This window comes from Solea senegalensis, linkage group LG3, assembly GCF_019176455.1.
Source record: "Solea senegalensis isolate Sse05_10M linkage group LG3, IFAPA_SoseM_1, whole genome shotgun sequence".
NCBI lineage: Eukaryota > Metazoa > Chordata > Actinopteri > Pleuronectiformes > Soleidae > Solea > Solea senegalensis.
This window is the reverse complement of record NC_058023.1, coordinates 10,703,394-10,730,174: the sequence shown is the minus strand read 5'-3', so window position 1 is coordinate 10,730,174 and position 26,781 is coordinate 10,703,394. Positions and strand designations below refer to the sequence as shown.

Sequence of the window (26,781 nt, the reverse complement as noted above, 5' to 3'; positions counted from 1 at the left end):
GAGACCCTGATTGTCACATCAGACTGTATTATTTCGTTATTGGTGTACAGTAATACTGATAACACTTTTTAACACTTGTCATAAGAGGTTACAAAGTGATTTGCATGTTTAAAACAAAATCGGGCAAAATACAAAGAACACATGTTACCAAATGATCACTCTTCCAAAGCAACTGCAGCAAATGAACCCGGGGTTACTCATCTTTTTTCAAGACATGAATAATCAAAAGAAAATAATATGTGCTTTCCTGCAAGTTAATAACCATGCATGGGTACATGTGGTAGGTTAAATACACTTTCTTGATAACTTCATTAATAGTTGGATGTCTTCCATTGAACAAATTACTGATGGTCAGGCTCGAACCTGAGAAGGTATAGAATTTGACCACTTTTGTGAATTGAAATTTTTCACAAAATATCAATGATTACAGTTTTTTTAAATGTTTCATTGTGTATTTTATAGAAGAGATGTGAACCTCATGTGGAGGATGGACGGATGGACTAATAACACAAAGGTTTGTTATTAGTGGTGCAAGTGCTGCTTGGATGGATATACACTGTAGTACAGTAGAAATGTTTGCATGTTCTACCCATGGGTTTTCTCTGGGTTATCTGGTTTTCCTCCCACAGTCATTTGTGGATTAGGTAAATTGGACACTCTAAATTGACTGTGGGTGTGATTATGAGAGTTAATGTTTGTTTGTCTCTGTGATGAACTGGCGACCTGTTCAGGTTATGATCCCACGTTTTTGCCCTATGTCAGCTGGGATTGGCATAAGCGCCCCCTGCAACTCTCATGTGGAGAAGAAAGCGGTAGAAGATGGATGGCTTACAAGATGCCCTGCAAGTTTAAGACAATGCATTCAATGAATAAAAAAATACAATGAATACATATTTATTTTGGAAAACATCTGATCACAATATCAAGCCAACTGTAGCAGGTTAAAGCCAAAATAGGCAAAAGAAAAAGATTAGAAAATAATATGCACTTTCCTGCCTGTTAATAAAGATACAGTTTGATGTTGTAAGTGTAAAAAAAACACCTTTTTATCTCTTTATTTACCTCTTTATTAATAAGGTATTACACAAAATTTGAGCAAATACACCAGATAAATCCAGTCTTAGTCATAATATTGAAACTATACTGAAATTTGAAAGACAGCAGTTTCTTTTTTGGCTTCATGCTCCGCTGCTTGTAAACAAATGGCCACTGCTCATTGTGGGCGGGGTCCTGACTGCTGTTTTCTTAGGTAGCCCGTTAAAATGCCCGAACTCAAAACACTTCTTTTTCCAAGATGGCGTCGATGAAGGACAGCGACACCGGCCTGTGGCTTCACAACAAGCTTGGCTCCACGGACGAGCTTTGGACGCCCCCGAGCATCGCCTCCCTCCTTACCGTGTCGGTAATCGACAACATACGGCTGTGCTTTTCGAGCCTGTCGCCGCCGGTGAAGCTGAAGCTGCTGCTCGGGATGCTGCACCTCCCCAGGCGGACCGTTGACGAGGTGAGCCGCGTTAGCATGTTAGCTTGGTGTAAATCTGGCGAGTTTAGGTAAATATTTAACATATACGTGTGGGTTAGCGAAAAGCCCAGCCCCGTTAAGTTGGTCTTTACAAAAATGTCTTGCTATGTGTTTCCTTATTTACCCGTGGAACGTTCAATTGCTCTTTTAAATCTGCATAGTTAGCGTTAGCTTACTCTACGGTGCTATAGGCGGTCTTTAATATCGATATCGCGTCAATCTACTCATTTTAAACTTTTGTCATTCTGTTTTAAAATAACAATTCTCCTAAAAACATAACTTGTTGTTGAGCTCCATTTACACCTAACCTGGCTCCAGCTCTACATAGCGTTTTCACATAGTGGTCTACCAGCAGCGCCAGGAAACATTAGCCTGGTAAGTGTCTTCCAGACATGATGGTGGGATGGGCTCTGAAGAGCTAAGTAACAGCGCTGGAGGGCGGTCCCAGCTGTAGCCGACATGTATTACTGCTACTGTCACAAACGATAATCACAAAAGTGATTTTGATTTGACAGAAACATTACAGCTGAAGCACGGACGTTCTTCCTATATAAAAAGGAATACAGAATAAAACATATTACGAGAAAGGCACGTTTCCTCAGTCCCTTGAATAGCAAACCAAATGTAAATACAACACATGAAGTCGCACTGAGTCCATATTTAAACAGATATTGGCTCTATGTTAAAAAAAAAATCTGATATACACTCACTGCCCACTTTATTGGGTAGACAGGACACCAATTTAAGGCAATGTGTTGGGTCTCTGTAGCTGTATCAGAATCGGAATACTTTCTTAATCCCTGGGGAGAAATTGTAGGACATCTGCCTCAAGGTTTGGCATGTTGTGCTTTAAGAGATGATTGTCTGTGTCAGTGGTTGAGAAAATTGTTATACTCCTTCTTTGGCATAGGTGAAGAACGAGGTGCAATTATGTCGGTGTCATTGATGGTGTCAAATATAGCTGTTAGGTTGCATGTAATGGAGGAAATGAGATTGGAAAAACTATGTTCTCCAACCACAGGTGTTACAGTGTCATAAATGTAATAATAATAACATTAATAATCAGGTACCATTTGCCTTTCTGTCATCTCAAACCAGTCCAGCCATTTTCCTGTGGCATCAATAAGGAATTTTCTCACAGAAAATTGTCACTCCCTGGATATTTTCTCTTTGTTTCAGTAAACATTAGACATGGTTGTGTTTGAAAATCCAAGGAGATCAGAAACAAGTGTGCCATGTTCAAAGTCATTTTCAAACATTCTAATGCTTGTTCGAACATCAGCAGCTTGTCTTGACCATATATATATATGTCTAAATGTGCTGAGTTATAGCCATGTTAGCTGTTTGAATGATTGCATTAAGAAGCTGTTGAACAGGGGTTCCTAATTTAAGAGGAATCTTAATTACAAAACAAAAAGTTATAAATCTTCCTATTAGATTATTTCTTGGCCTCTTGTTTCCTATCTGCAGTACCTTCATCACCCACAAAAGGACTGTAGCTCAGACTAGGTTTATTACTGGTCTGAACATAAAAACATACAGACAAAACTCAAAATTCAACTTGAATTCAAGCCAAAATCAAAGCAATGAATGTGTAATAATACACATTTTTAACCAAAAAAATCCATGCCCTATTGTATTTGCACCATGTTAAAAGCTGGAAATGGTAGTTCAGGTTCCTGATCAGGCATAGTTTAATGTTGTTGATTTAAAAACAAACAAGAGAGGTCTATCGCAAAAATAAAAAAACAAACAAACAAAACAAAATGGTGATGTATTCTGTGTTTGTTTTCTTTTCAGGCAGTGTAAGACATTAAATCTGTTAATACCACCTTCCTCTCTTGCCAGATGAAAGAAGCCCTGTCGGAAATAATCCAGCTGGCTACTGTGGACTCAGAGCCCTGGGTGCTGATGGTTGCTGACATCCTCAAGTCCTTCCCAGAGACTGGCTCTCTCAATCTGGACTTGGAGGAGCAGAATCCAAATGTGCAAGATATTCTTGGCGAGCTCAGAGAGAAAGGTCAGGAATTTGTCATACCTTTCTTTGACTACATCAAAAAATCTAAATATTACACTAGGGCTGGGCGATAATACGATAACGATATGTATCGCGATAGACACTTCCGTGATATCAATAGAAAAAATGTTTGATAAAGTCACTCAACTTCATTAGGTAAAAACAAACAAGAAAGCGTTAGAAAGCAAGTTTGGTTGCATGAACTAACTCTGTCCCTCCCACATAACTTAAAGTCCGACCACAGTCACGCCAATCTCTCCTACAAATCACGCCAGACAGCCGCAAAAAATGCCATTTCATGTCACACTCTCTGTGTCATATTTCATTTATCTGTTTCATGTTCCATAATTCAGACTTTTTTTGCAACCAGACACTTCAGTGTGTGGGATCTTGTTGATTTGTGAAACGGTTGTAATAATCCTAACACAAAGAAAGTAAGTTTGACCTTCATCTCCTTCAATCTGCTCTTCCTCAGTGAGTGAATGTGAGGCATCTGCAATGCTTCCTCTGGAGTGTCAGTACCTGAACAAGAGTGCATTAACCACTCTGGTTGGTCCACTTACACCCCCCGTCAAACATTTCCAGCTGAAAAGGAAGCCGAAGAGCGCCACCCTCAGAGCAGAACTGCTCCAGAAATGTAAATCAGTTCAAACTTCAACTAAAATGACCTGTCTTCTGTGTTTTGTTAGGCACTGCCTAAGTATAAATGTTATATTGGTTATTTATCTGTTTGTTTATTGTTGTGTTCCCTTTTGACTTGTAATGTTGAGGTTACATCTCTATTTTTTTCTATTTCAGCCACAGAGACAGCTCAGCAGCTGAAAAAGACAGCTGGAGTGCCTTTTCATGCCAAAGGGAGAGGACTGGTCAAAAAGATTGACACTACTAGTGAGTTAAAGACCTATAATACATTTAATTACTACAAGTTTTTTTTCAGTAAAATGACTGGGCCCCAGCTCATCATTGACACAAAAACACTTTCACAGTTTTATGATTATAATGCATTGCTGTTTTGTTTTTTTAACACTACCCTAGAAGGAGATTACATGTGGTTTTTCAGAGCTTTGGGTGCAATTCTCATTTTCCTCTTTTGCTACTGTTGGTTTACACTGTGCTGAATAAACACAACTCACTGCTGGTACGCTAACTGGAAGTGACACATTTATGTTTGAGTCACTACCTTGAGCTCAGTGTTTCTTTCAGCAACTCTGGCCGTTTGTTTAGTTGACTTAGCCACGTAGCTTTTATTTCATGTTGAGTGGCAGCAACGTTAACAGTGTAATTTAACGGCTGCTACCTACAGTGCTGGAGTGTAGTCCACTGAACTCCAATCTCAGTTTTGAAAGTGTGACTATAAACACTCGGTGTAGTTGAGCCTTTGTTGGTAAATAAACAAGAACAAAGCCAAACTGTGTTTTAGAACTGTTTTAGGCCAATTTGGATGGAGTTGGATGTAGCCCTGAGTGTTTACTCAATTATTACTACATTCTTATTAACCCATGTAAAGTTACAATAAGCACTTCACGTAATTAAAAAAAAAAAATTGATCAATATTTGCATCACAGCTCCTCTCAAGGGGATTCCCAAGGCCCCATTCCGCAACCCCACTACTCCCAGTATGTTCAGTCCTCCCAGTAACCGCACACCCATTGCACCTGCACGGACTCCGCTGCGTAAGGAGAGGGGCGTCAAGGTAATGTTTGGTTCAAGCACTGCATCATCATCCTCATCATCACAGCAGCTGTTCTGTTCTTTGTGTGTTTGAGGGTCAAAATGTCTTCACCACTGCTTTTGTTTCTCGTTCAGCTGTTGGACATCTCAGAGCTGGAAATGGTCGGTGCTGGAAGAGAAGCTAAGAGGAGAAGAAAGACTTTGGGTAAATATACTCCCTCAGTCCATGTTGAGGAGCTGAAATGAATGTGTCATTATATTCTTGCTTATATTACATTTCCTTGTGCTGTAGATGCGGAGGCTGGAGAGAAAGCAGCTAAAGAAGAAGCAGTGGTGGAAAACACCACACCAGACTATGCTGCTGGACTTGTCTCTGCACAGGTACTTTGTGTTTCTCGCTATCTCACCACTCACATGTTGATTTCTCTTGTATTGTCCCTCAGTGTGGTCTTTTGTTTTATCTTCTGTATGTCATACATTTTTCAAATGTTAGTTTTTTTGTGTTATTTTTCCAGAAACTGGGGGCGCTGAATGAGAATCCTCTGCCATCAACCAGCTACCTACCAGCTACACCCAGCATGGTTCCCTCTTCCTCTTACATTCCCAGCTCTGAGGCACAGCCAGGTTAGACACCACCACAAAGGTATCCTGTCTGTGTCGGAACATCGCATTTTTCCTCACAATCTCATCTCTTCTTCCACCTTTTCTGAAGCAAATGCTGGTGGTTCTGGTCGGGACACGCTGCAGTCGGCTCGTCAACCGGAGGAGTCTGCAACAGCGGGCGCTGGTGCCACCCCCACTTTACCGGGCCAATACAAACAGAGGACGCCTATGTACAACGCCAGCACCACAGCCAATCCAGCAACGCCCACATCCCCCAGCACACCGGCCTCCACCCCAGCCAACAATGGACCCCCAGCTGCTGCAACTGCTAGCCAGCCAGAGACACCCACCCAGCCTCCCGGCACACCACAGACTACCACCCCAACTCCAACGCCTACACCCCCACAGCCCCAGCCTAAAAAGAATCTCTCACTCACGGTTAGTCATAGAATAAGAGGAATAAGAGCCTACTCCACCTAGTCAATTGAAACACGCAATATAATTTCATTAATTTAACTTCAAAAGCAATTTCTTCAGATGGTCACATTCTGTGTAGTTAAGCTTTATGTCAGCAGAGGGCACTCAAAGTGCAGCCAAACTAATAGGTGAGATGAAGCAGCCTCTGAGCTTTACAGGGACATAATGATAGTTCTGCCCCTTTATGACCACTACATTTCAAATGTATTGAAACTACAGCAGCAACCAGTGGTCATTCTTGTAATTGATTAATCTGACAACTACGTTCTTCATTAATTAATTAATTGAGTACTTGTTTGGCTGAAGAAATGTGAGAAAATGTTGGAAAGTGTTGATCTGTGTTTTCCAAAGCTCTAAATGATAATGTTCTTAAATGTCTTATTTTGTCCACAAACCAAAATGGTTCAGTGTTTACGATGTATTTTATATATGGAGCAAAGGAACCAGAACACATTAATCTGGACATAAACAGATTAATTGATTATTAAAATAGTTGGCAATTGAATTGGTAATCAGTACTTGTTGCAGCCTGAATTGAAACAGAAATTAAAAAGAAAAAAACACCTCCTTTAGAAACTGTGTTGCAACTTAATCTTAACAATGGTTGGCTTTTGTTATGTGAATATTTAGCTCAAATTTGACTCTCAACTTTGTGTTTAAGACTTTTTATGGACTCTACATTTGTCTAGATATTTTTTCAGAACCACATATTTAAAGTTGTCGGATAGTTGGTGATATTTGTTATTATTCTGTTTTGTTTTTTTCCATACAGTACAGGGAGCATTTATCTCGTCGAACTGCTTCTCACTTCTAAAATGTGTCGTGGAAGCTTCTTTGTGTTTTCAGTCATTCTTCAAACACTAGTCAGAGTCATGTGGATCTACTAGGTTTATTTAGCATCGTGTGAACTCATTTGACAATGTTTTGAATGTAAAAGACGTGTGTTAATCTTTAAAACTTCTGTACTAGAGTAGTGCTCTCGTCTTATTAATTTAATTAATTTAATTCTCTGCCACATGTTGTTTGTCATCAGAGGGACCAGATGTACGCTGCCCAGGAGATGTTCAAGACGGCCAACAAGGTCACCAGACCAGAGAAGGCCCTAATCCTGGGCTTCATGGCTGGATCCAGAGGTTCGGCTGACTTTCTGTTTGTAACACTTGCACACAAACCTGGTAAAGTTGGTTATAACCCGTCTACTTCCTTCATGTCTGGCAGAGAACCCATGCCCGGAGCAGGGGGACATCATCCAGATCAAGCTGAGCGAACACACAGAGGTTTTGCCCAAAGCCGACGGCACAGGCAGCACCACCATGCTGGTGGACACAGTTTTCGAAATGAACTACTCCACAGGACAGTGGACCCGTCTCAAGAAATACAAACCTATTACCAATACCTCTTGAGGTGCTTCATTCCCATCAAAATCACACACACACATCCAAATTTCTTATCCACACCAACAACAAAAAAACAAGTATTTGCAGACACACTTGGGCCAAATTAAGCACTGGGAGGACGAGAGAACGTCAAGGAGAGAACACATCCTCCCTTTTCCTGCACTGCCAGATTGCAGGACTCTGAAGAATATTACTGTCTTTTTTTTTTTGTTGTTGATTGTTCTCCTTTTACTGTTTCTGTTTTTAAGTCACCTCCCACCTGAGTGATGCTGTGGTCAGGAGGGGAGAGAGTGTTACAGAGGACATAATCTCATGATGAGCACCTTTTCAACATTTTGTACTCTGAGGTACAAGCATGTCACGTGTCGAGACAGAAGACACTGTATTTTTCTGTGTCATGAGGCATCCAGCAGCTTATTCTTCTACCTTTCAGAGCAGAGTCATGGTAGATGTTTCATAATTTTTCATCCTTTTTCAAAAGAAGGAAAGAAAATAAAATGACAAGGACAGTTCTCATCATTCTTTGTCAATTTGAGTACTTAATTATTAGTAGCTTCGTGTATTTTTATTGTGTTGAAACTGCGTCTCTTCTCTACTCTATTTTAAAATGACCACATGACTATGAATGTCTTCCATCAGGGTTTACTGTCTCTGCAATAACCTAAAGGCAGCGCAGCAGGTTTTTAGCAACATGGGGGAGTCAAGTGTATTTTCTAAAAATTGTTTCATTTCTTTATCCTCCATCATTCAAGGCTTACTGGTTTAAGCTGGTTCAAATATGTGTAAAAAAAATCTTACAAGGTTTCCTTTGTCTGTAACCTCCCAGGAGTATTAGCTGATGTATTTGTGCCATTATTTCTAACCAGCTTGCTGTTTGTACTACACCAAGGGGCGAGGCTTTATGTTGTGGTTTGGTACCACATAGTCACAGGCAGGAATTTTTTTTTACACCCTTTTCTTTTTAACCTTGTGCATTCACACGATGTCGTAATAATGGGAAAATCAAGTTTCAAACGCGGACAATTCACATGAACCAAGCTGTTCCTTAAAACACACAGGAGTAGTTGTAGTAGTGCAACAAAGTGAACTTTCTCAGTTGCCATATTCCACTTATTGTGCAAAATTAAATATTGTACATGAGTTATTTTTTTTATTCACAAAAGTCCATCTATCACAAGTGCGTGAAGCATTATAGATGTAAGGATTAACATACTGTTAAAGTTACTGAAAAAACAACACCTGATCCTTTTGCTTGCTCTTTGTTGCTGCAAGTACAGGCAAGAGTTTTCAGTGTGTATATGCTTTAAATGCCTAGATATGTAGTGTTTTTATTATTATTCTGACTTCAAAGTTTGAATTAACAAATTTGAAATTCTGAGAAAAGTCCGCCGAGCACATTGTGTTACACACTTGCAATTTCGGTTCAGTTATCAAGAACATGTTAAGTATGAATGAGGTAAAAGAGTCAGATGTTTGTTTATTTTTTATTTAATTGCTGATACAAAGAAGTTCCAGCATAAAACAGGCACCACAGGTAAACCACTGTTATGCAACATTCACATTATCACACAACAGAGGTTTCGCACTTTTTTTGTGTTAAAACATCTGTTTGTTTCTAGTGTCGGGTTCCAGGTAAGTCTTTATCTTCCACAGTACATGTTGTGAAGTTAAATATTTATATTGTCCACACACCTGTATAATAATTACACTGACTGATGGCACTTCCTCGCCTTTATCCGTCACCTTCCTAGATTATATTTACCCGTTGGTAGATGACAAACTACATCTAAATGGCCCTTTTTCATGGCAGACATTTCAATGTGTCAGTAAGTAAAACTATTCAAATGAATTTAGTTTACCTTGCTCAGTTTCAGGCTACACTGAATAGAACCATTGTTGGTATGAACAGGAACACCTGTCAAACATATCTGTTGTAAAAAGGCCCTAAAGTTCTTATATACAACAGTGAGGTCAGGTGACAATCTCCCATCTTGGCTCCACCCAACCTGAACCTGAGGTGTTGTCCACATGTAGGCGTGTATTTTTTTCAAACAGGTTTTCCTCCTCCAGGTCTAAAAATAATCCTGACCACAAGTGCATCCAGATGGAAATACAAAAGCTAACCAAAACAACCAAACAGAAGACAGATAGACAAAATGTCACTACCTGTTCTAGTAGGCAAATAATGCCGAGTTCCATTTCTAACTGAACTGGGAGTGACATCACCTCCGAGTTCACTGCATTCTGCAAAGTTGCTTCGAGATTCTGAGTTGGAAAACTGAGTAATTGACCTCAGAATTTCTAACTATCAATCGGAACTCACCATTAACAACAAAAGTAAAACTGAATATGTGTGTATAAGCATGTAAAAAAAGTCCTGCCTACATGTGGACTGGGCCTGTGCAGAGGGTTATTAAGTCATTTAAACCATCATATACTGGCCAGAGACAAGAAACTATCAGGGCTTCTATTGCACTTACACATGTTAACTGTGTAGCTGCTGATTAAACTAGATGAGGTAACAACTGAAGTGGAGTATTGGTCATTTTAAAATGATGTTGTTGTTTTAAAAATGTATCTTGCAATATAGTAACGATTGCGTAACGATACATTTCAAGTGCATGAGGACCACTGTAGTTTCATGTGATAATATGAATGCTCAATTTCAAATAATTCTAATTACAAAATAATCAATATTTTTTTCAAGCATGTGTAAATGAACAACAAAGTCACACACTTAGCAGAGTGGCTGATATGTGATTAGTACAAAATAATGTTTTTTTTTACTTAAATGCATTGATTGTACTTCTAAATGATTGTGGACTACTGCAAGCAGAGATTTGGTAAAAAAACCTATGACTATGCTTTACTTGCTCCAGGGTCTCTCCAACCTCCAAATGTCTTCTCCAGATACAGAGCCACAGCCAGAGTGACGTGGTCCTGCAGCTTCCCACCCACAACCTGCACACCCAGAGGCAGACCCTCTTCACCCAGACCCAGAGGACACTGAGTGACCGGCAGCCCCAGGATGTTAAATATGCCTGTAGACAGACAAGAACAGAAGATACAGTTCAATTACACTGGAGGTCGATCCATGTGAGTTTTTCTATCACTGATGTCACACTTTAAACTACACTGTGGCCCATAAATAATTCTGATTTTTGTTTGTTTTTTCCAAAAAATGAGGCGCCCCCTACAGCTTTTTCTTCTTTTTTTTTATTTTGCATAATGGAGACGTGCTGCAAAACAAGTTTGAAAAATATGTTCATTTCACTACAGAAGAGACTAGATGACCTCTGCATTTGGGTGAAAGGAAAGGAGTTTATATCCAAGCACTCTCAATAAATCGGCATATCAGATAACAGCAACAAGTCCAACATTGTGCATCCCTATGACTAACAGATAACTCACAACACTGCTTAAGTGTTTGTGTTTATACAACAGCAGAGCAGGGGTGGCATTTATCCCAGCAAATTGCTTTATGTTCTCAGTCTCACTTTTTTACTGGCACATGTTGCTGTTGTAGTCTGTCTCAAAACATAAAACATACGTCACCAGGCAGCATGAGATCCAAACACCGCTATACTGAGAAACACAGAGTCAGAGTGGAGCTGACAGACCTCATCAGCATGGCTTGAACCCACTCAACAGATGGTTTGAATGTAACAGACGTTTGTTAGCATTTAAAAGTTCCGTACTGCAGCTTGAACTATCAAGGATAATGAAAGTGTATCGCCATAACGCTGTTAAATTATGAGCAGCTGATAATCACTGACCAGTGTAGGGGAAGTCATAAGGTCTGAGAAGCGGTGTGTGGTGTTCAGGAGCCACTCTGGGGTGTGAGGGGTAAAACAAAATCCCATCAGTGCCCAGGAGCTTGTCCACCTTCTTCTGCAGGCTCTCCCTCAGCTGAATGATGAAGGGCGACGGCTCCGACTGACAGGACATCTGAGTCAGGGCGAAGGCTGAAGAGTGTTAACAGATCATAAAGTGTTAGTTTATTTACTTTTAAAACACTTTCATTAGGCCTTGGTGAAATCCTAACCCGAAACAAAGCATTATCCTAGTTCAGTTTTGACCCCTCTCCACGCAAATAAAACTAATCTGGAGCCACAAAACCTATTTGACCCATGATAATAACTTGTGTAAAGGTTTTTATAGAGATATACCATATAAAGAGCAATAGTTTGTTGCATTTACAAAATTTAAGACCTACAAAAGGAAAATTGTTGACTCGATAACTGTCCTAGATTTGAACTCTCTTACTTGAGCTCTTACTTACTTCTAGCTCTTATTTGTACCCAAATGTTTAAATGCACTTTTGTAAGTCGCTTTGGATAAAAGCGTCTGGTAAATGACATGTAATGTAAAAAAAATGTAATGAACTGTCACAATTCAAATCTTAGCCCCAAACATAACCAGTTCCTCAGAGGTTCTGCCTCATTAGAACCAGGTTTTGGTCTCCATGAGGACTACTGGTCACGACAAGGTCAGTGTTTATGCCAAATACAAATACACACACACCCAAACACATTGACATCAGACGCATCTGTACAGTCAGACTCGTTAAAAATGTCATTTTGTTTTCACAGTCACGGCGTCAGTGTGTATTTGAATAAAAGAGGCGAGATAAGCCAGATCTCATGCGGTCAGAGGAGATGCATGCAGTTACAGACCATGTCTGAACAGGGTGTGTAACTGCCCTCTCTGTCCATCATTGTCCTCTGTGTCAGATCCTCACCTCACCTCACCTCATATCTGTGCTGTACACGAGCAGAAACTGGACTGTCTTCAACTCAGCCATCACAACAGTATTGACGTTTGCTGATTGACACCAACTAAAATAAATTATACTAATATGTTGTTGCTTTTTTCTCTTACCAATAGCGGGGATGGTATGGTTTGACTTTCCCATCAGGGATTTCAGAATTTCCCACAGTGGCCACACTGGTCGTCCTGGTTCCCCCATCAGCTCAGCCATTGACGTAGGAGGCTAAGGTAAGGAAACTTGCTTTTAAAGGTACAGTAGGCAGGGTCTTTGTTTGGTATCGTTGATCAGAAATACTGTAAAAACCTAGCGATCTGAGAGACACTGGGTTCTGTTTACAGCATTTGCACAATCTGGCCCATCTTGGATGGTTCACTTCACCTACTGTTTAAAAAAGCTTAGAACTTGCATGGAGGATTTCATTACCAAATCCCAAAAACTACTGACATGACTGTGGTTGTAGCTTCTGTCGCTAGGCTATAATGTTTCATTTGTTTGTAGCGCTTTTTGTTTCTTACTTTCATTGTTACTTCAAAAACATCAAGATCTCAGATTGTGCGAACAAACAACACCAGCATCATGAGACTCTGGGAACAAACAAATCAGTAACTATTAATAGGCTAGCTCCTTCAATATGGATGTGACCAGTTCAGAGCCTGAAGTTATCATGAATGTGTAAATCTTTGTCTCTGGAAAATACGAAATTGCATGGAGACACGTCAGGCTATCAGATGGACCTACCTTGCCCTCCTTATCAGGGAGATTCATGTAGGTACTCCAGATCTCAAAGCTATAGCGGAGCTCAGGGATGCGCACTTCCTCAACTTTGACTCCAAGATCAGCCTCCAGACGCTCCACCACCTGGAGAACGTCACATGAGGATTTATTTATAAAAACATTCCTGGGATGTTTGGATTTCCAGCACTCATTTAATGTCAAACACACCTTTCTCTGAATGTCTATGAGCTCTTTGCTGACAGGGTAGGACTTAGAATTGCCCCCATCATCAGGGATGGAGAAGAAGCGCACCTTTTTAAGGTCCACCTTGGTGTTTAAGGACAACCTGTGTGCGTATGTGTGAGCAAATGCAAAAGAAAAAAACATTAGCAGAGCTGAACGTATTTAAGACAAGGCCGACCGACACGTCTAACCACCATGAGCAAAACCTTAAGGGATAGGGACTAAGACCAGTGCACTTTTTACTGGAAAAATAAGAGCAGTGCACTGTAATAGCAAACTTCACTAGAAACAGTCATCTTTCCGTAAAACTTAGTAGGGCTGGGCCTCTTCACCACACTGAAAACACAGGACACCAGAGTCTAACAAGGATGTTTTGTATCTGTAAAAGCCAAGACCTATACTTCCTGTAATGGAGGGCAGGCAGGTCTTTCTGAATAAACAAGATACGTCTTTATTAAAACAATTTTGTTTCTCTTCAAATCTGGGAATATCATTCATATCAAAGGGAGAAACGTCCAGTGTCTCAAACCCAAAACAGAAAACAGTCTTTTCCAGAAAAGACTGAAAGCTTCTCATTAATCCAGAAAAACAGAGCTGAAAGGATTATACAGTGAAAAAATGAGCAGAGTTCTCACATGTGAACACTGGGTCCAGCCATGATCTTGAGCATGGGCAGCAAATCCTCAGCATAGCGGCACATGGGACCGTTACTGATGTACTCGTCATGTCTGCCAGAAGCGGGAGGGTAATGACCCTCACTGGACACAATGCCTGCAGAAACACATTTACACAACATTATGGGCTGTAGAACAGACTATGATGATCCACTATTAAAGCCACTTTCTCAAGTGTTTTTGACAAAAGAAGCTGCTGTTACTTTACACACTTAAAATAGAGGGACAATCTATACTGACAACAGGTGGGAATGTGCGAGTGCATGGTTGCGGGTTGACCATGTGATGGACTGTGACCTGCTTAATTAATTATGATTATAAGTTTTAAAGATAACATAGAGTTGAGAATAAATAAGAAAGTTTACGTAAAAACCCAGGAAAATTCTACTAAAATAACTACAGTAAATCTAAAATGAATATAAAACACTATATAACTTGACAAATAATACATAATTGTCTTTCTCTGGCCTCTGTTGGACTTGCTGACTTTCACTGGTGGCTTAAATGTGTTTTACAAAAGTACCTCATACACTTCAAAAACCCATTTTAATCAAACGTTAAGTTTGTCGTACCTGGAGTGGGTTTATGGCCAAATATTCCATTGAAGAAAGCGGGCATACGGATACTGCCGCCGATGTCGGAGCCTACGCCGATGACCGAGCCTGCTGCTGCCAGTATGCTGCCCTCTCCTCCTGACCACATCACAGGAGGGAAATCAGATCAGATCAAGACAAGCAGGCAGTCTTCTGTGATTGTAGTTAATTAGTCAAAATGTCAGCTAAAAGAATATATTACAAGTGAAATCTGTGAGTAATGTGAGCAAAATAAGACCACGTTGTCTTTTACTGAACTATAATGTCTGCCATTGTTTTAGGTCTAAATTCTTCAGTACAATGTGCAATTCAGTATAGTTTGAATTTTCAGAGCTCTACAATGTGCCGCTGTCACCTTTTTACAGCACAAGCCAGAACCACTAATAATACATTTTTTTTTTGGATAACCTGCTCCTTAGGTGATTTGCGATAAGTCAATTCTGTGTGGAAATATGAGTCAAAACAGTCTGTTGAGGAAAATCTAGGTTGACACAGCAAGTTGATAACCACTGCCGTGATTGAAGAAAGCCTCAGATGATCATGTTTCATGGCACGAGCCTCGGATTCAAGGAGAAAGAAAGAAAAACTTGTTTTGTGAAGATCAAGTCCTGAAATGTTCACACTTTGAGTAAAATCCCTCCCCACATTCCTGCAGCTAAAGACTGGGTGCAGAGCCTCTGTGGAGAAATCTAATATGGTGGGATTATATTTCTGACCTGTAACATTTCAGTAGTTGAACCAACAGTTGCTGACCTGAGCTTCCTCCTGGTGTCCTCTCCAGGTCGTATGGGTTGTTGGCGATTCCGTACAGGTGGTTGTGCGACTCGAGCCACATGCACAGCTCGCTGGTGTTGGTGACGCCCAGTGGAATGGCGCCCGCTCTTTTTAACAGGGCCACCATTGCAGCATCGATGGAGGCCAGAATTGCTTTTCTGGTGATCACACCTGTACTGTTGGGCATGCCTACAAAAATGGAGATTCAAAGGTGTGGGGGGAAAAAACACTACAAACAAAAGTTTCACAGAACTATTTTTACGATATAAGATTCTTGTTTTCTTGAAATTCTTGAAAATGAGGTTGGTCCTGTGTAAACATAAGTGTTTGTTTGTGTGGGTGGATATGTGTTATTAATATCAAATGTCAACTTCAATACCAGTTACCATATCAGTTCATATATGTAGTCAAAGTAAAGTGCTCGGTTTCAAGTGGCAGACAAGAGATTGAATTCCTGTTATAGTTACCCTGGAGGGCAAAAGACTCTTTGACAGAAAGTGGAACTCCCAGTAAAGGGAGTCGGTCCTCCAGCACCTCCTCTCCTCCAGTCTCCTCCTCTATCAGCTTATCCACCTGTGCCGCCTCCTGGAGGGCAGCAGCAAACCTGCACCAACACAGGAGTGAGAAAGTGTTTGATTTGCATCCATAATTTCATTTTAAACACAAGCTGCTTATGGTTTTTCAGTCAATGGAGTAACAAAAGATCTGGTTTTGTGATGTTAGGAAGTAGCGTGAGATCATGGGAAATGTTGTCTTGTAGTTCTCCTGTATGTTTGCTCTTTACGGTAAGGAATTCTGCCACAGATGTGTGGCCTGATTTTGAAAAATGCCAAGAAGTGGGCTGAGAGCTGAGGGAGGATGGAGAGAGAAAGACAGTGTTGACAGAGAGGGGAGGAGTCTGGGACAACAAGTCTTAAAGCTGATTAGATAAGAAGGTGATGAAAGCTTGTACCAGTCAAAACACATAAGACGGGAAAAAAAATGTTATTGTACATCTGTAGTGGCTGACTCACTGATTGCTTACTATAGATTATATCAGCACAATATATTTATTATGCTATATGTTATTGTATACTGTTTATTATCAGTTAATACATCTGTGGTTTGTCTCTTTATGTCTTGTTTTGTTGTTGTCAAGCAGTTGTCCCTAATAAAGTGGCCGCAGCAACAAACACAACACAATGATGTGGAACAAAGTCCTATTATCAATCAATTAATCAATTCTTTCTCACCTGTCTTTTACAACAGCATTGAGAAGAGGGTTGACTTCTTGGATCCTGTCAATGTAAGCCTGCACCACCTCCACACTTGACACCTGCACACACAGAAAAACATGCTGCACTTGAATAATGAATTACCAAAATGGCTGACTCATTGAGTAATTAACTACTATTGACTTTAGCTGTGATTTTACGTTAGAGCAGACAAACTAACACCAAAGCAAGCTCTAATGAACAAATATTTGAGGCTGAAATGACACGATGCAGGAATGATAGTCATTAAATCACCATCAGAAGTTTAAAAACAAAATATGTAGAATTTAGGAAGAAAATAAACAAACATAATTGAAAAAAAAATAATATTGCGAAAAGTTAATCATGTACTATCAGGAAATTGACCAAAAACATTACCATGAAAGTGCTGTGCATCGCATGAATACATAAAACGGACAGGTAAAATCAGTATGACCCCTATGATATATGTAAACACTAAAACTACCAGCTTTAGTGAACGTTTAGGGAACGTTTTTAGTCGAGATTTGAAACCAGTCAGTGTGGAAGCGAGACTGACGATTGGGAGAAAAAAAATGTGGCTCACTGTGTATTGTAACTTCTCCAAAACACTAAATATCTGAACGTGTGTCTGCACAATTAATCACGTTTATATTGTTAAACACATATACACAGTCCACAGGTGTTTCGAGCCTCACGTACAAAAAAAGGGGGCAGAGTGCACCTTTCTCTGGTTGTGTGTGTGTATACACATATAGCCTATATAGGCTACACGCATTCAGCGCATAAAGAAACTCATAACGTGACTCAGCTCTTCTCTATATATAAATATATATGTATATATATATACATTCTCTGAGTCTACACAGTAATTCTATAATTAATGGTTTAATTTGATAACCTGTTATTGACGTGGAGGAAAACTAAACAAGCAGAAGTTGGAAGCCGAACAGGGCCCGGCAGTATACGGTAGCTTTCGCCGGGTACACACCTCCTTTCGCCGGATCTTTTTGGCCAGCTGCGTCGCTGACAGCAGCAGCAGCGGGTTGCCCACGGGCGGGACCCGCTTGATTGCGGATGGCACGGCGGTTTTCCAGGCGCTAAAGAAGCGAAAGACCCTGAGCAGGGCTGTGATGACGACAGAGGCGATGACTCTCCGAGCCGCTTCCAGTATATTCAGAGCCATGTTTGAACCGCGGAGAGTGAAGGACGGAGGCTCCGCTGTTGTTCCGCTCTTTCTCCACCACTGCGCTGACCTCAAGAGTGCACTGTAAAACAAAACCTGCGAAGTTAGCGCAGGTGAGCAAGGACCACGATGTGACCAGAAGCCATGTGGTGCTTTCCTTCAAAATAAAAGACACACATGACGTGGGCTCCACATAGCATAGCAAAATCGCATGCTAGTCAGTGCTTGCTGTTAAATAAAAACATATTATTTTCCTATTCTTTTTAAAACTGTAGTGCGTAACTTTTTTTTATTGTTGATGTTAATATGACTGGTCTTTGTAAACAGAGACAATCAGTGCATTGTAAATGCATGTTGAAAGCGATTGGGTTTGCTAATGTCATGTAAACATGTTAGTCGATGAAAGAACACACCAGTAAGTGTTGTGTGGACTTTGACTTTGTCTGTCTGTTTGTCTGGTGATTGCATAGCCGTTTGACAGGCTTCAAACTTTGTTAGGTTACTTTGTAAAGGTACCAGTTAGGGGTGGGGGGGATGACGATCGATTATGAAATATGATTTCTTTTAGCATATGATTTTGCTTTGAACGTATGTTACAAATCAACAAACGTTTTCTGGATTATCATAAACAAATCAATTGAGGTTTCAGTCCACTAGATGGTGCCAAGCACTCACATTACATCGTAATATATGATTTCACAAATACTCAGTATTTTGCAGTAGCGTGATAATATCGTATTGTGACATAAATATCGCGATAATATGGTATTGTGGTGACTTTGAAATAGTTTGGCTAAGTAAGGCAAGTGAATGGGTCCAGTTCCTGTTTCACTAGTAATTCATACATCATAAGATAATTAATTTAAAAAAAAGTATTAATCATGATTGATAATTTGCAGCGCCACCCTGGTTTCAGGAAACAGCAACCAAATAACAAATGTGTCTAAAAAACTAAAAAGGGGGATGTTTAATCAAATCAAGAAAAACCCAAAGGCTTCAAAATGAAATTTTTATCACCACTAGATCACTTCTCTTTATATATAAAACAGAGTTTATTATATATCCTCAGATCATTTAACAATAACCTATACTGGCTCTTTGTTTGAAGTGAGACTTTGTACTTTTACATTCTTTACAGTTAGTACTTACCCAGAAAATGTACCAATCAATGTTATTTGATGAAATGACTTGGGCAGATATTTACAAGCTTTTCTACCTTTATAACGAGAATTGGCTGCGTCACGACAGTGATGTACACATGAATGCATCAATTCTTATTTTATAACACACTATGTGAGGCCTGAAATAAGTTAAAACTGAATAGACATGAACAGCTGTGCTATATTCTGACAGGATGACATTTTAGCGTTCAATGTGTTGGATAAGTCAACACTAGATGGCAGCATGGCTGAAAGCTACACCACTCCATGTGAACATGCGCAGCACGTTTTAGAGGACAGAGACAGCCTCTGCAATGCAGGTCAGTGGGTTAGTGGAGAATCTATACTGTCAGCTCTGCTGCTGCTGCTGCTGCTACTGCAGTTACACAGGCAACACATGTGTGCACTGTGCATGGGTGGACTATGGCTCACAATAGTATATGAATTAAATTAACGACACGCTAAATATAAATGAACTCAAGCAAGTTCAGTTGCCCGTAGCTAACGACTGAAGATGACTCACAGACAAAATGTGAATTAAAGCATCTTAAAAATTAAACTTATGCATTGTTGTACCCACCTTGTTATTGTTAAAGTTCCAAAATAAAGTCTTATTTAGGTCAAATCGCTACTGCTGCTTCACCACAGACCATCACATTTAATCCACTGTACAGCAACATCATAATCTCATATATTTGTACTGTAAATGTTAGTAAACCTTTTGGCACACTGAAGTGATAGTTGAGGGACTATTCTGTGTGATAGTGTGAGGAAGTGAATACATTATTCAGCTCTGTTTGAGCATTGAGCGCCCCCTGCTGGCGAGTGATACTCGCGTAGTTTGGACCATGTGACGTGGTAGACGTGCGTCAAAATTGCACCCATTTTAGCCACATAACAAAATGCCACCCGCTTAAAGGTACAGTTTGGAAAATGTTGCAACATTTATTGGGGAAGTTGTCTGTTTCAGCTAAATGTCCCTCACCTCTTTCTTCCAAGGTTGTTGGAGATCCTAGTATGTAGCCTTTGGCCTTAGCCGTAGCATCAAAACTCAAAAGATGTTAAGTTTGTGGGCCACTTGTAAAAAAATTTTTTAAACAAAATATAAAAAATAATAAAACAGCCTGAATTCTGGCTTTTTATTTTTTTTTCTCTTCTGTAGACCTCTGTAGATATAGATATAAAAGGCTCACTGTGGGGTTATGGAAAACAACAATTCATACAACTAGGGGAAAAATAGAATTTTCTTTCATTTCTGCCTAACAAAAACAATGTTAGTTAAATGTTACACACTAGACCATGGGTGTCAAAGATACGGCCCGGGGGCCAGAACCAGCCCGCCAGAGGGTCCAATCCGGCCCACAGGATGAATTTTTAAAAATTTCACACTAAACTAAACGTAATGTCAAATGCTCCAGATACCCGTGACTAAATGTTTGTGCCTTTATAGATCCAGTGTGCTGTGAAAATAGTAAATTTAGGCATGATATTGTTTAATTTGCACTTATATTGCTCAAGAAATTTCATGTTTTGTAAAATTATCCTTCATTAAATGTAAAACAAAGGAGAAAAAACAAAGGAGTTCTTGTTGTTCATAGGTTATTATTCTATTATTCTGCTATTTTTACTGGTCCGGCCCCCTTGAGATCAAATTGTGCTGTATGTGGCCCCTGAACAAAAATGAGTTTGACACCCCTGCACTAGACCTTTAAATAAGAGCCTTTTTTAAACTGGACGCTGTTCACTCTCCAACACCTAAGACCATAGATAAAATCAGTGTTTTTGTCTCAAGGGGACGCTCAAGTTACTGGTCTACTGATCCTTCCTTTGATAAGTTTGTGTGACTTACGTTGATTCAAATGAAGAATTCCAAACACTAAAAACCACAAAATAACACCTTTGAATTCACTGATGGAGGCAGCAGTGTCAGTGTGTCAAATAACACTTGTGTGTCATTGCATAAAATCACAGATTTTTTCGATGGACTTTGGTGCGAACGACAGAGCAGTTTACAAAGAGCCACAAACTCCAGCTATTACAAAAAGTAGCTTCAAAGCTTTATGGTAGACGGAAGCAAATTTTTATTAGGTGATCCTTTTATTAAGAGGCAATTATCTGTTTGTTTGTTTGTTCTAATCGCGTCCTCGTCAAGATTGTCTCATATTGCTTCACTCATTTATAGTTCTACTTAATTGGAAGATCTAAATTATCGTAGTAGTTTGTAATTGCTCAAATAATTTAGTAATTTAATTTGGTGTCCTTTAAAAATCAACTTAACTGCCCTGGTTAATGTTTCACCAATGAGAATGGCTTTTTGTGCTCATGTATGGATGGGAAAATGCAATATTAGGGTTTGACTGTGTGAATAAGTGACATATGAACTCAATAATATCCAGAGAATTATACTATACACCCTTCTGAACTATTTATTGGAGCTAAATTTGAGATTAGGTGGAAAAATTCAGAGGCATGTCATACATACAGTATATGAGCATAGTTGTTTTCTTAGTCAGTGAAAGGTGCGGCCTCTTGCTCACTGATGTTGACCTACAACCTCTCAGCCCATTAAAACATCACCAAGAGACTTTGTCTTGAGCAAATAGCGTTTTCTTTTGACAAAGCGAACGTGACAGTCACAGAATTAAAGAGATAAATACTTCCGTGCTGGGGGAACGCCCTGTCTAAAAACACATAACAGAAACATATCACAATCCCAGCAGAGAGCAGAAAAACAGATCATTCCTCACCTGTAAGGTGAAACCCCAGGTTCAGAAAACTAGCGGGCAAGTAGAGACAAGAGGAAGGGGGAAACAAAGTCTGTCTGTCTGCTGCTATCTGCAGGGAAAGTGCATATAAACTAAATGTAATTGTAACCGGGTTTTCTGCTTGATGGGAACTTTAAGGCCTTCAGGGTAAAATGATACAGGATGGCTCTGGGCGCGTTTGTATTGATTCCCCATCTTCGTTTGTGTCTCCGTTGTTGTCGTGGGACAGTCAACACATGCCGTCAACCTACAGGCCATCGCGGCGTCTCACATTTTACATGTGCAACAGGAAATAGTCTCCAACACAGGAGATTTTGCAGACTAATGAAATTGTATCCTGGTCACATATAAGTATTATCCTCACATTTAATTATCCTAATGAGATCATGGTGGAAACCCCCTCCTGTTTGCACTCATCTCTGAGTGGACAATAATTTACTTTACTGTTCCCTTTGGATGGAGCAGCATTTCACTCTGATCCACTTTCCATCACCTCCATAGCCCTGGGGACAGTAAAGGCTGATATGTCTGTCCCTTGGGATGAAACTGGCTCTTTTCTGAGCCTAAATGACCATTTACATTAATTAAATGTAAATGTAAAAGTATTTTTTCATTTCTTTGGGGTAAAACCATAGACATTGTCTTCAGTTTTCCTTGTCGAAACCAACCTGGAATTCAGAGAGAAAATGAGCACATACATTTAACTTTATTTATAACGTCAGTAAACATTTTCCTGAGCAGTTAATGGTTCCCATTGCCAGTTTCAGCTCTTCTTCAATAGTCACAGTTTTCTTCACTTTATCAAAGACCCAAGATATAGACTCTGAAATCATTTCTTTTAACAAATCAATATTTTCCATATGGGCTCATTACATAAACTGGATCGAATCAGTGTCTGACGCTTTTGTGTCTCTTCTTGTATATATTATATCAGGTTACAGATTTTCTTATTTTACTTAAATACTGTTTTTTAATGTTATGATAGATTAATGTTTGTTTCATTTTTTAATATGTTTTATATACATACTGTAATATGCTCAATGGAAAGGGCTACTTTGACATTCTGGTGGGACTTCCTGTTCATTGTATCTTTTAACCTCTTTTTTATATGTGAATCATAAACAAATACAACAAATAAATAAATATGAAGTACATTGAACTTAAGCCAATAATTCAATGTAATAATTTAAGTCAAAACAACATGCATTATATTTAAAATGTTTGGAGAATCTGAAACACGTTTCTTTGCTTCTTGCTCGTTTCTTCATGTCGAAAGTCTCTGTTTGCTGCAGGGGAAAATTTAATCTGCACGTCAGAAGCAGTTTGAACAAGTTAATCACACACACCAGCATTAAAGTTTGCAAAAAGTTCTTTTTGTTAAGAAATATTTTTTCTGCATGGAATGAGTTTTCCGCTGTATGTTTTTTTTGGGGCCTTAAAAGCATCGTCTTCTCTGGAGACATGGTTTTCATGTGTTAACCTGAAATTGTTTTGTCATAATTCAAGTCAAACTAAGTGATAACAGCTTTATAATTTCACCTATTTAATTGTTCTCTTTATTCTATCTGATATTGACAGGCTCCAGTACGGGTTTATGTCAATAAAGGTGCATGTGTACATCTTGAAAAATAACAAATTACTGCTAAAAAGATTTTTTAAAAGTGACTTTCTTCTTATCACATGTCCTCTTTGGAGAAGTACTTGAATTAAATTCATCTAATAGAAACCATATTTGTGTTCATATTGCTGCACATTTATATATACATTAATGTGGCCTCCCCCACCACCAGCAGCACCATGAGCCATCTCCAAACGTCTGTTTGTCTCTTTGGCAGCAGTCTTTCATCCAAGATGGGGTGAGGAGGGTGAAGAGGATGGGGGTGTGTGGACCATGTGGCTGCTCCTCCACCCCCTCACTCCTCTAACTCCTTCGGGGACTGGCGTGCGGGCACATGAAACAGCTGGTGTGTTCCTAAAACCAATTACAGAGGCCCGGCCCCCACCAGCCCCCCTGCCTGGCCCGGGCAGAGCAGAGAGATGAGCTCTAACGAGGGGCCACAGTGCTGGGATGGTCAGATGGGGGACACAGCAGGTCCAGGATATAGATTTGCACTGTCCAGACCTGGATGTATAGGTGGAAAATTGGAATTTCACAAGCGGGGGGTAGGGGGGGCCTTAATGTTTTATTAAAACCAAGGTTTCTGTTTTCAACAGCACTGACCAGAAGTCTGTTGGCTGTAAATCATAATAGCTGGAGTGATGCATTAGTGTAGAAATCTAATTATGTCTTGGAATGGAAAATGAAAGATAGACTAACTGTATTTCTTTATACGGAAGTCAGGATATCATTTCCCTTGCCTTGTGGATCTGTTAGTTACATTTCCTGTTGTCCGCTTTGGAGATTGACGCGTCCTCCTGTGAAAGGACCAAGTATGAACGGCTCAGGTGTTAGAGCCTGCTATTGATCCTTTTCTTACAGACGTCATTAAAACTTCTCAGCAGGGGATCTGAATGAGAAGCACACGAAGCAGCCTTGTCATTAAAATACATCCCTCGTGAGATCATGAAAGATGGATTTACATTGATTTTAGGCCCTTATGGTCCTTGTAGCATCAGTCTAACAACTATTATAAAATGACTTAGCCTTCTCTTAACAGTGCAGGTCTATTACGGTCACATATTGATTTGGCCCTGTCCACAATGTTTCTATGTGAGATTTGGTTCAATTGTATTGACATTGTATAAGAAACTAAACAACAATTCAAGGCTGCATGGGCTCACAGGTGAACTTCTATATTTGTTTGTACTGATTATTTTACCAACAGCACATGCCTCTCCTAATGATTAAAGCTGCAGTAGGCGAGATGCACAGAAAAAACTGTTGACTGTTTAATTTCATCATCAGGTCTTTCAGAGTCTGACATTTTGGGATCACAACTCTTCTCTTCAGCTGAGCATGGATGGACACACTTTTTTCACATGCAGGCATAAATACAGGGTGGTTTGCAGGGTAAATCAAAGCAGGATGTATTGAATAGACACTAGAGGGTAATACATGTTGTGAAAAGAACACAAGAAAAGAAAGAAAAGCAAAATTCACTAGTTTCAGATGACCTGAAGCAAACTCTCCATCTCCATAAGAATGTTCTGACATGGACACTTTTATGGATGATGTTTATTGTCTGTCTAACTGTGTGTGCAACAGTTAAGTGAAACGACCTAAAGTCTCCAGTCATGAGTCAGGTTTGCCCAAAGAGTCTAGAGAAGGTGCAGACGTCAGTTGATTTACATTATGTTGAAAAAATATCCCAACGAAACAAACTGTATATAACACATAAACAAATACGACCCTGTATTCACCCACTTAATTAGATCAGCTCCACAATTGTATAATGGGATGTCACTTGAGACATGCTCCACTCCTCCACAAAATCTCAAGGAGATCAGTTCAGAAGGTTTAGAGTAATCCTGCAAACAACCTAACTAAAACCAATCTCCAGATGGAGGTAAATAATTACCTCAAACAGCCCAATAACCATTTCTCAGGAAAATTCAAGCTTTCATAAACATATCGTGAGTGTATGGACATTGACATTGGACACAGCACTTGCATTCGATCAGGAAAAGTATCTATGCTTAGCCTTTGCCCTAAAGGAACAACGTTTTTGTTTGTCTTGTTGTTTACTCTTTGCACAATCAGTTTGTCAAGAAATGACACCCATGACACATGCACACAGGTTTGTGCATCACCAGTTAATGCCTAACCCTAACATTAACCTACCCACAATTCAAATCTTAGTCATAATCTCAACCAGTTCCTCAGAAATGAGATTCTGCTTCATTAGGACCAGGTTTTTGTCTCTATGAGGACCACTGGTCCTGAAAAGGTCAGTGTTTATGCCAGAGAAGGTCCACACACACACACGCTCACTCAAGCTCAAACCTGGACTCATGGCAAATATTTCATTCTGTGTAATGAATACATGATCAGCAGCAGCACTAAATAATAAATACATACTTATTATTGTTGATAGATGGTGGTGTGACTTCAGTGTTTCGTCTCTGGTTTTAGAACGCAGACAATCATCTGATTGTATTAATAATGCAGTGACAGACCACAGATCTGCTCAGGATGAGGGGCGGAGTCAGAAACACACATGCACGCGTGTGCACGCACGCACACCCTTCTGTCCTGAACAGCCTGGCGAGATTCACACACCTCCCGCTGAATGTGTGAACCGCGTGTCACTGCTTGGAGTATGTGGCTGTGAGGTGTGATATGGCTCCGTGTTGTATTACACATATTTTTACTGGCTAACACCTTCAGGTGTTCACAGTCACTTATGAAGGGCCTTAACCTCCATGCCAGTGTCATCATAAACTGTACTTCTGTCACAGAGGTTGCAATGTTTTCGTGTTTACTTCTGAAACTGGCATTGTATTAAATCTGATCATTTACTGCGTTGAAAAGTGCCTGGATACAATTATGTTTCAAAGAACATAAATACACTCGCACAATGTAATGGGCCATTCAATGAAAACTCTATCCACATTTAGCTGTTTTAATTAGTGCTGAACAAATGATCAATCCCTTTTACAGACAAGTTAGGAATGATTTATAATAACTAATAATAATACATTTGAAGGTGTCCTAACTTTTTACCCCACATGAAATTGCTTTTGTAGTCGTTACATTTTTAAATGATGTCCTTATGTTAAAAACCACATCGCTGAACAAATCACAACTTTAGTTCATGCATGAGTTATTGTATTAATCTATTACACAGGTCCAGTGTATAAGAAATAGTGACATCTAGTGGTGACACAGCAGACAAAAGACTCCTCCCTTTCTCAGGTGCAGGTCAGGGAACTATGGTGGCCTTCACATACCAGAAAGGATGTCGCTAAACCCTTGATTCAGTTGTCATGTGCTGATGTTTTGGCCGGGGAGCAGATTGGGTCAATGTACGGCAAGGTTTCAG

At 39.8% G+C, this 26,781-nt stretch overlaps 2 protein-coding genes across 2 annotated transcripts; one reads left to right on the top strand and one right to left on the bottom strand.

Moving 5' to 3' along the window:
• Positions 1–1,261: 1,261 nt before the first annotated feature.
• On the top strand, positions 1,262–8,206 carry nelfa (negative elongation factor complex member A). Its single transcript, XM_044021479.1, has 11 exons — positions 1,262–1,504; positions 3,371–3,542; positions 4,015–4,176; positions 4,338–4,427; positions 5,105–5,232; positions 5,346–5,415; positions 5,503–5,591; positions 5,726–5,834; positions 5,923–6,251; positions 7,324–7,423; positions 7,509–8,206. Exons 1-11 carry the CDS (start codon positions 1,295–1,297, stop codon positions 7,691–7,693), a joined length of 1,644 nt encoding a protein of 547 aa, XP_043877414.1. The 5' UTR covers positions 1,262–1,294; the 3' UTR covers positions 7,694–8,206.
• A 951-nt stretch (positions 8,207–9,157) lies between these two features.
• Positions 9,158–17,979, bottom strand: faah2b (fatty acid amide hydrolase 2b). Its single transcript, XM_044021481.1, has 11 exons — positions 17,680–17,979; positions 16,689–16,771; positions 15,924–16,060; positions 15,436–15,645; positions 14,662–14,781; positions 14,051–14,186; positions 13,401–13,518; positions 13,197–13,316; positions 12,569–12,680; positions 11,464–11,652; positions 9,158–10,728 (listed from the first exon to the last, which is right to left on the bottom strand). The coding sequence occupies exons 1-11, from the start codon at positions 17,872–17,874 to the stop codon at positions 10,547–10,549; spliced, it is 1,602 nt and encodes a 533-aa protein (XP_043877416.1). The 5' UTR covers positions 17,875–17,979; the 3' UTR covers positions 9,158–10,546.
• Between the last annotated feature and the right edge of the window lie 8,802 nt (positions 17,980–26,781).

Coding starts and splice junctions, on each gene's coding strand:
- nelfa (XM_044021479.1), top strand. CDS start 1,295: ATGGCGTCGATGAAGGACAGCGACACCGGCCTGTGGCTTCACAACAAG. Junction 5,835..5,922: donor CAGCTCTGAGGCACAGCCAG/GTTAGACACCAC, acceptor CCTTTTCTGAAG/CAAATGCTGGTGGTTCTGGT. Junction 7,424..7,508: donor CTTCATGGCTGGATCCAGAG/GTTCGGCTGACT, acceptor CATGTCTGGCAG/AGAACCCATGCCCGGAGCAG.
- faah2b (XM_044021481.1), bottom strand. CDS start 17,874: ATGGCTCTGAATATACTGGAAGCGGCTCGGAGAGTCATCGCCTCTGTC. Junction 16,772..17,679: donor AAAAGATCCGGCGAAAGGAG/GTGTGTACCCGG, acceptor CTGTGTGTGCAG/GTGTCAAGTGTGGAGGTGGT. Junction 14,187..14,661: donor TGGCCATAAACCCACTCCAG/GTACGACAAACT, acceptor GTGTTTCTGCAG/GCATTGTGTCCAGTGAGGGT.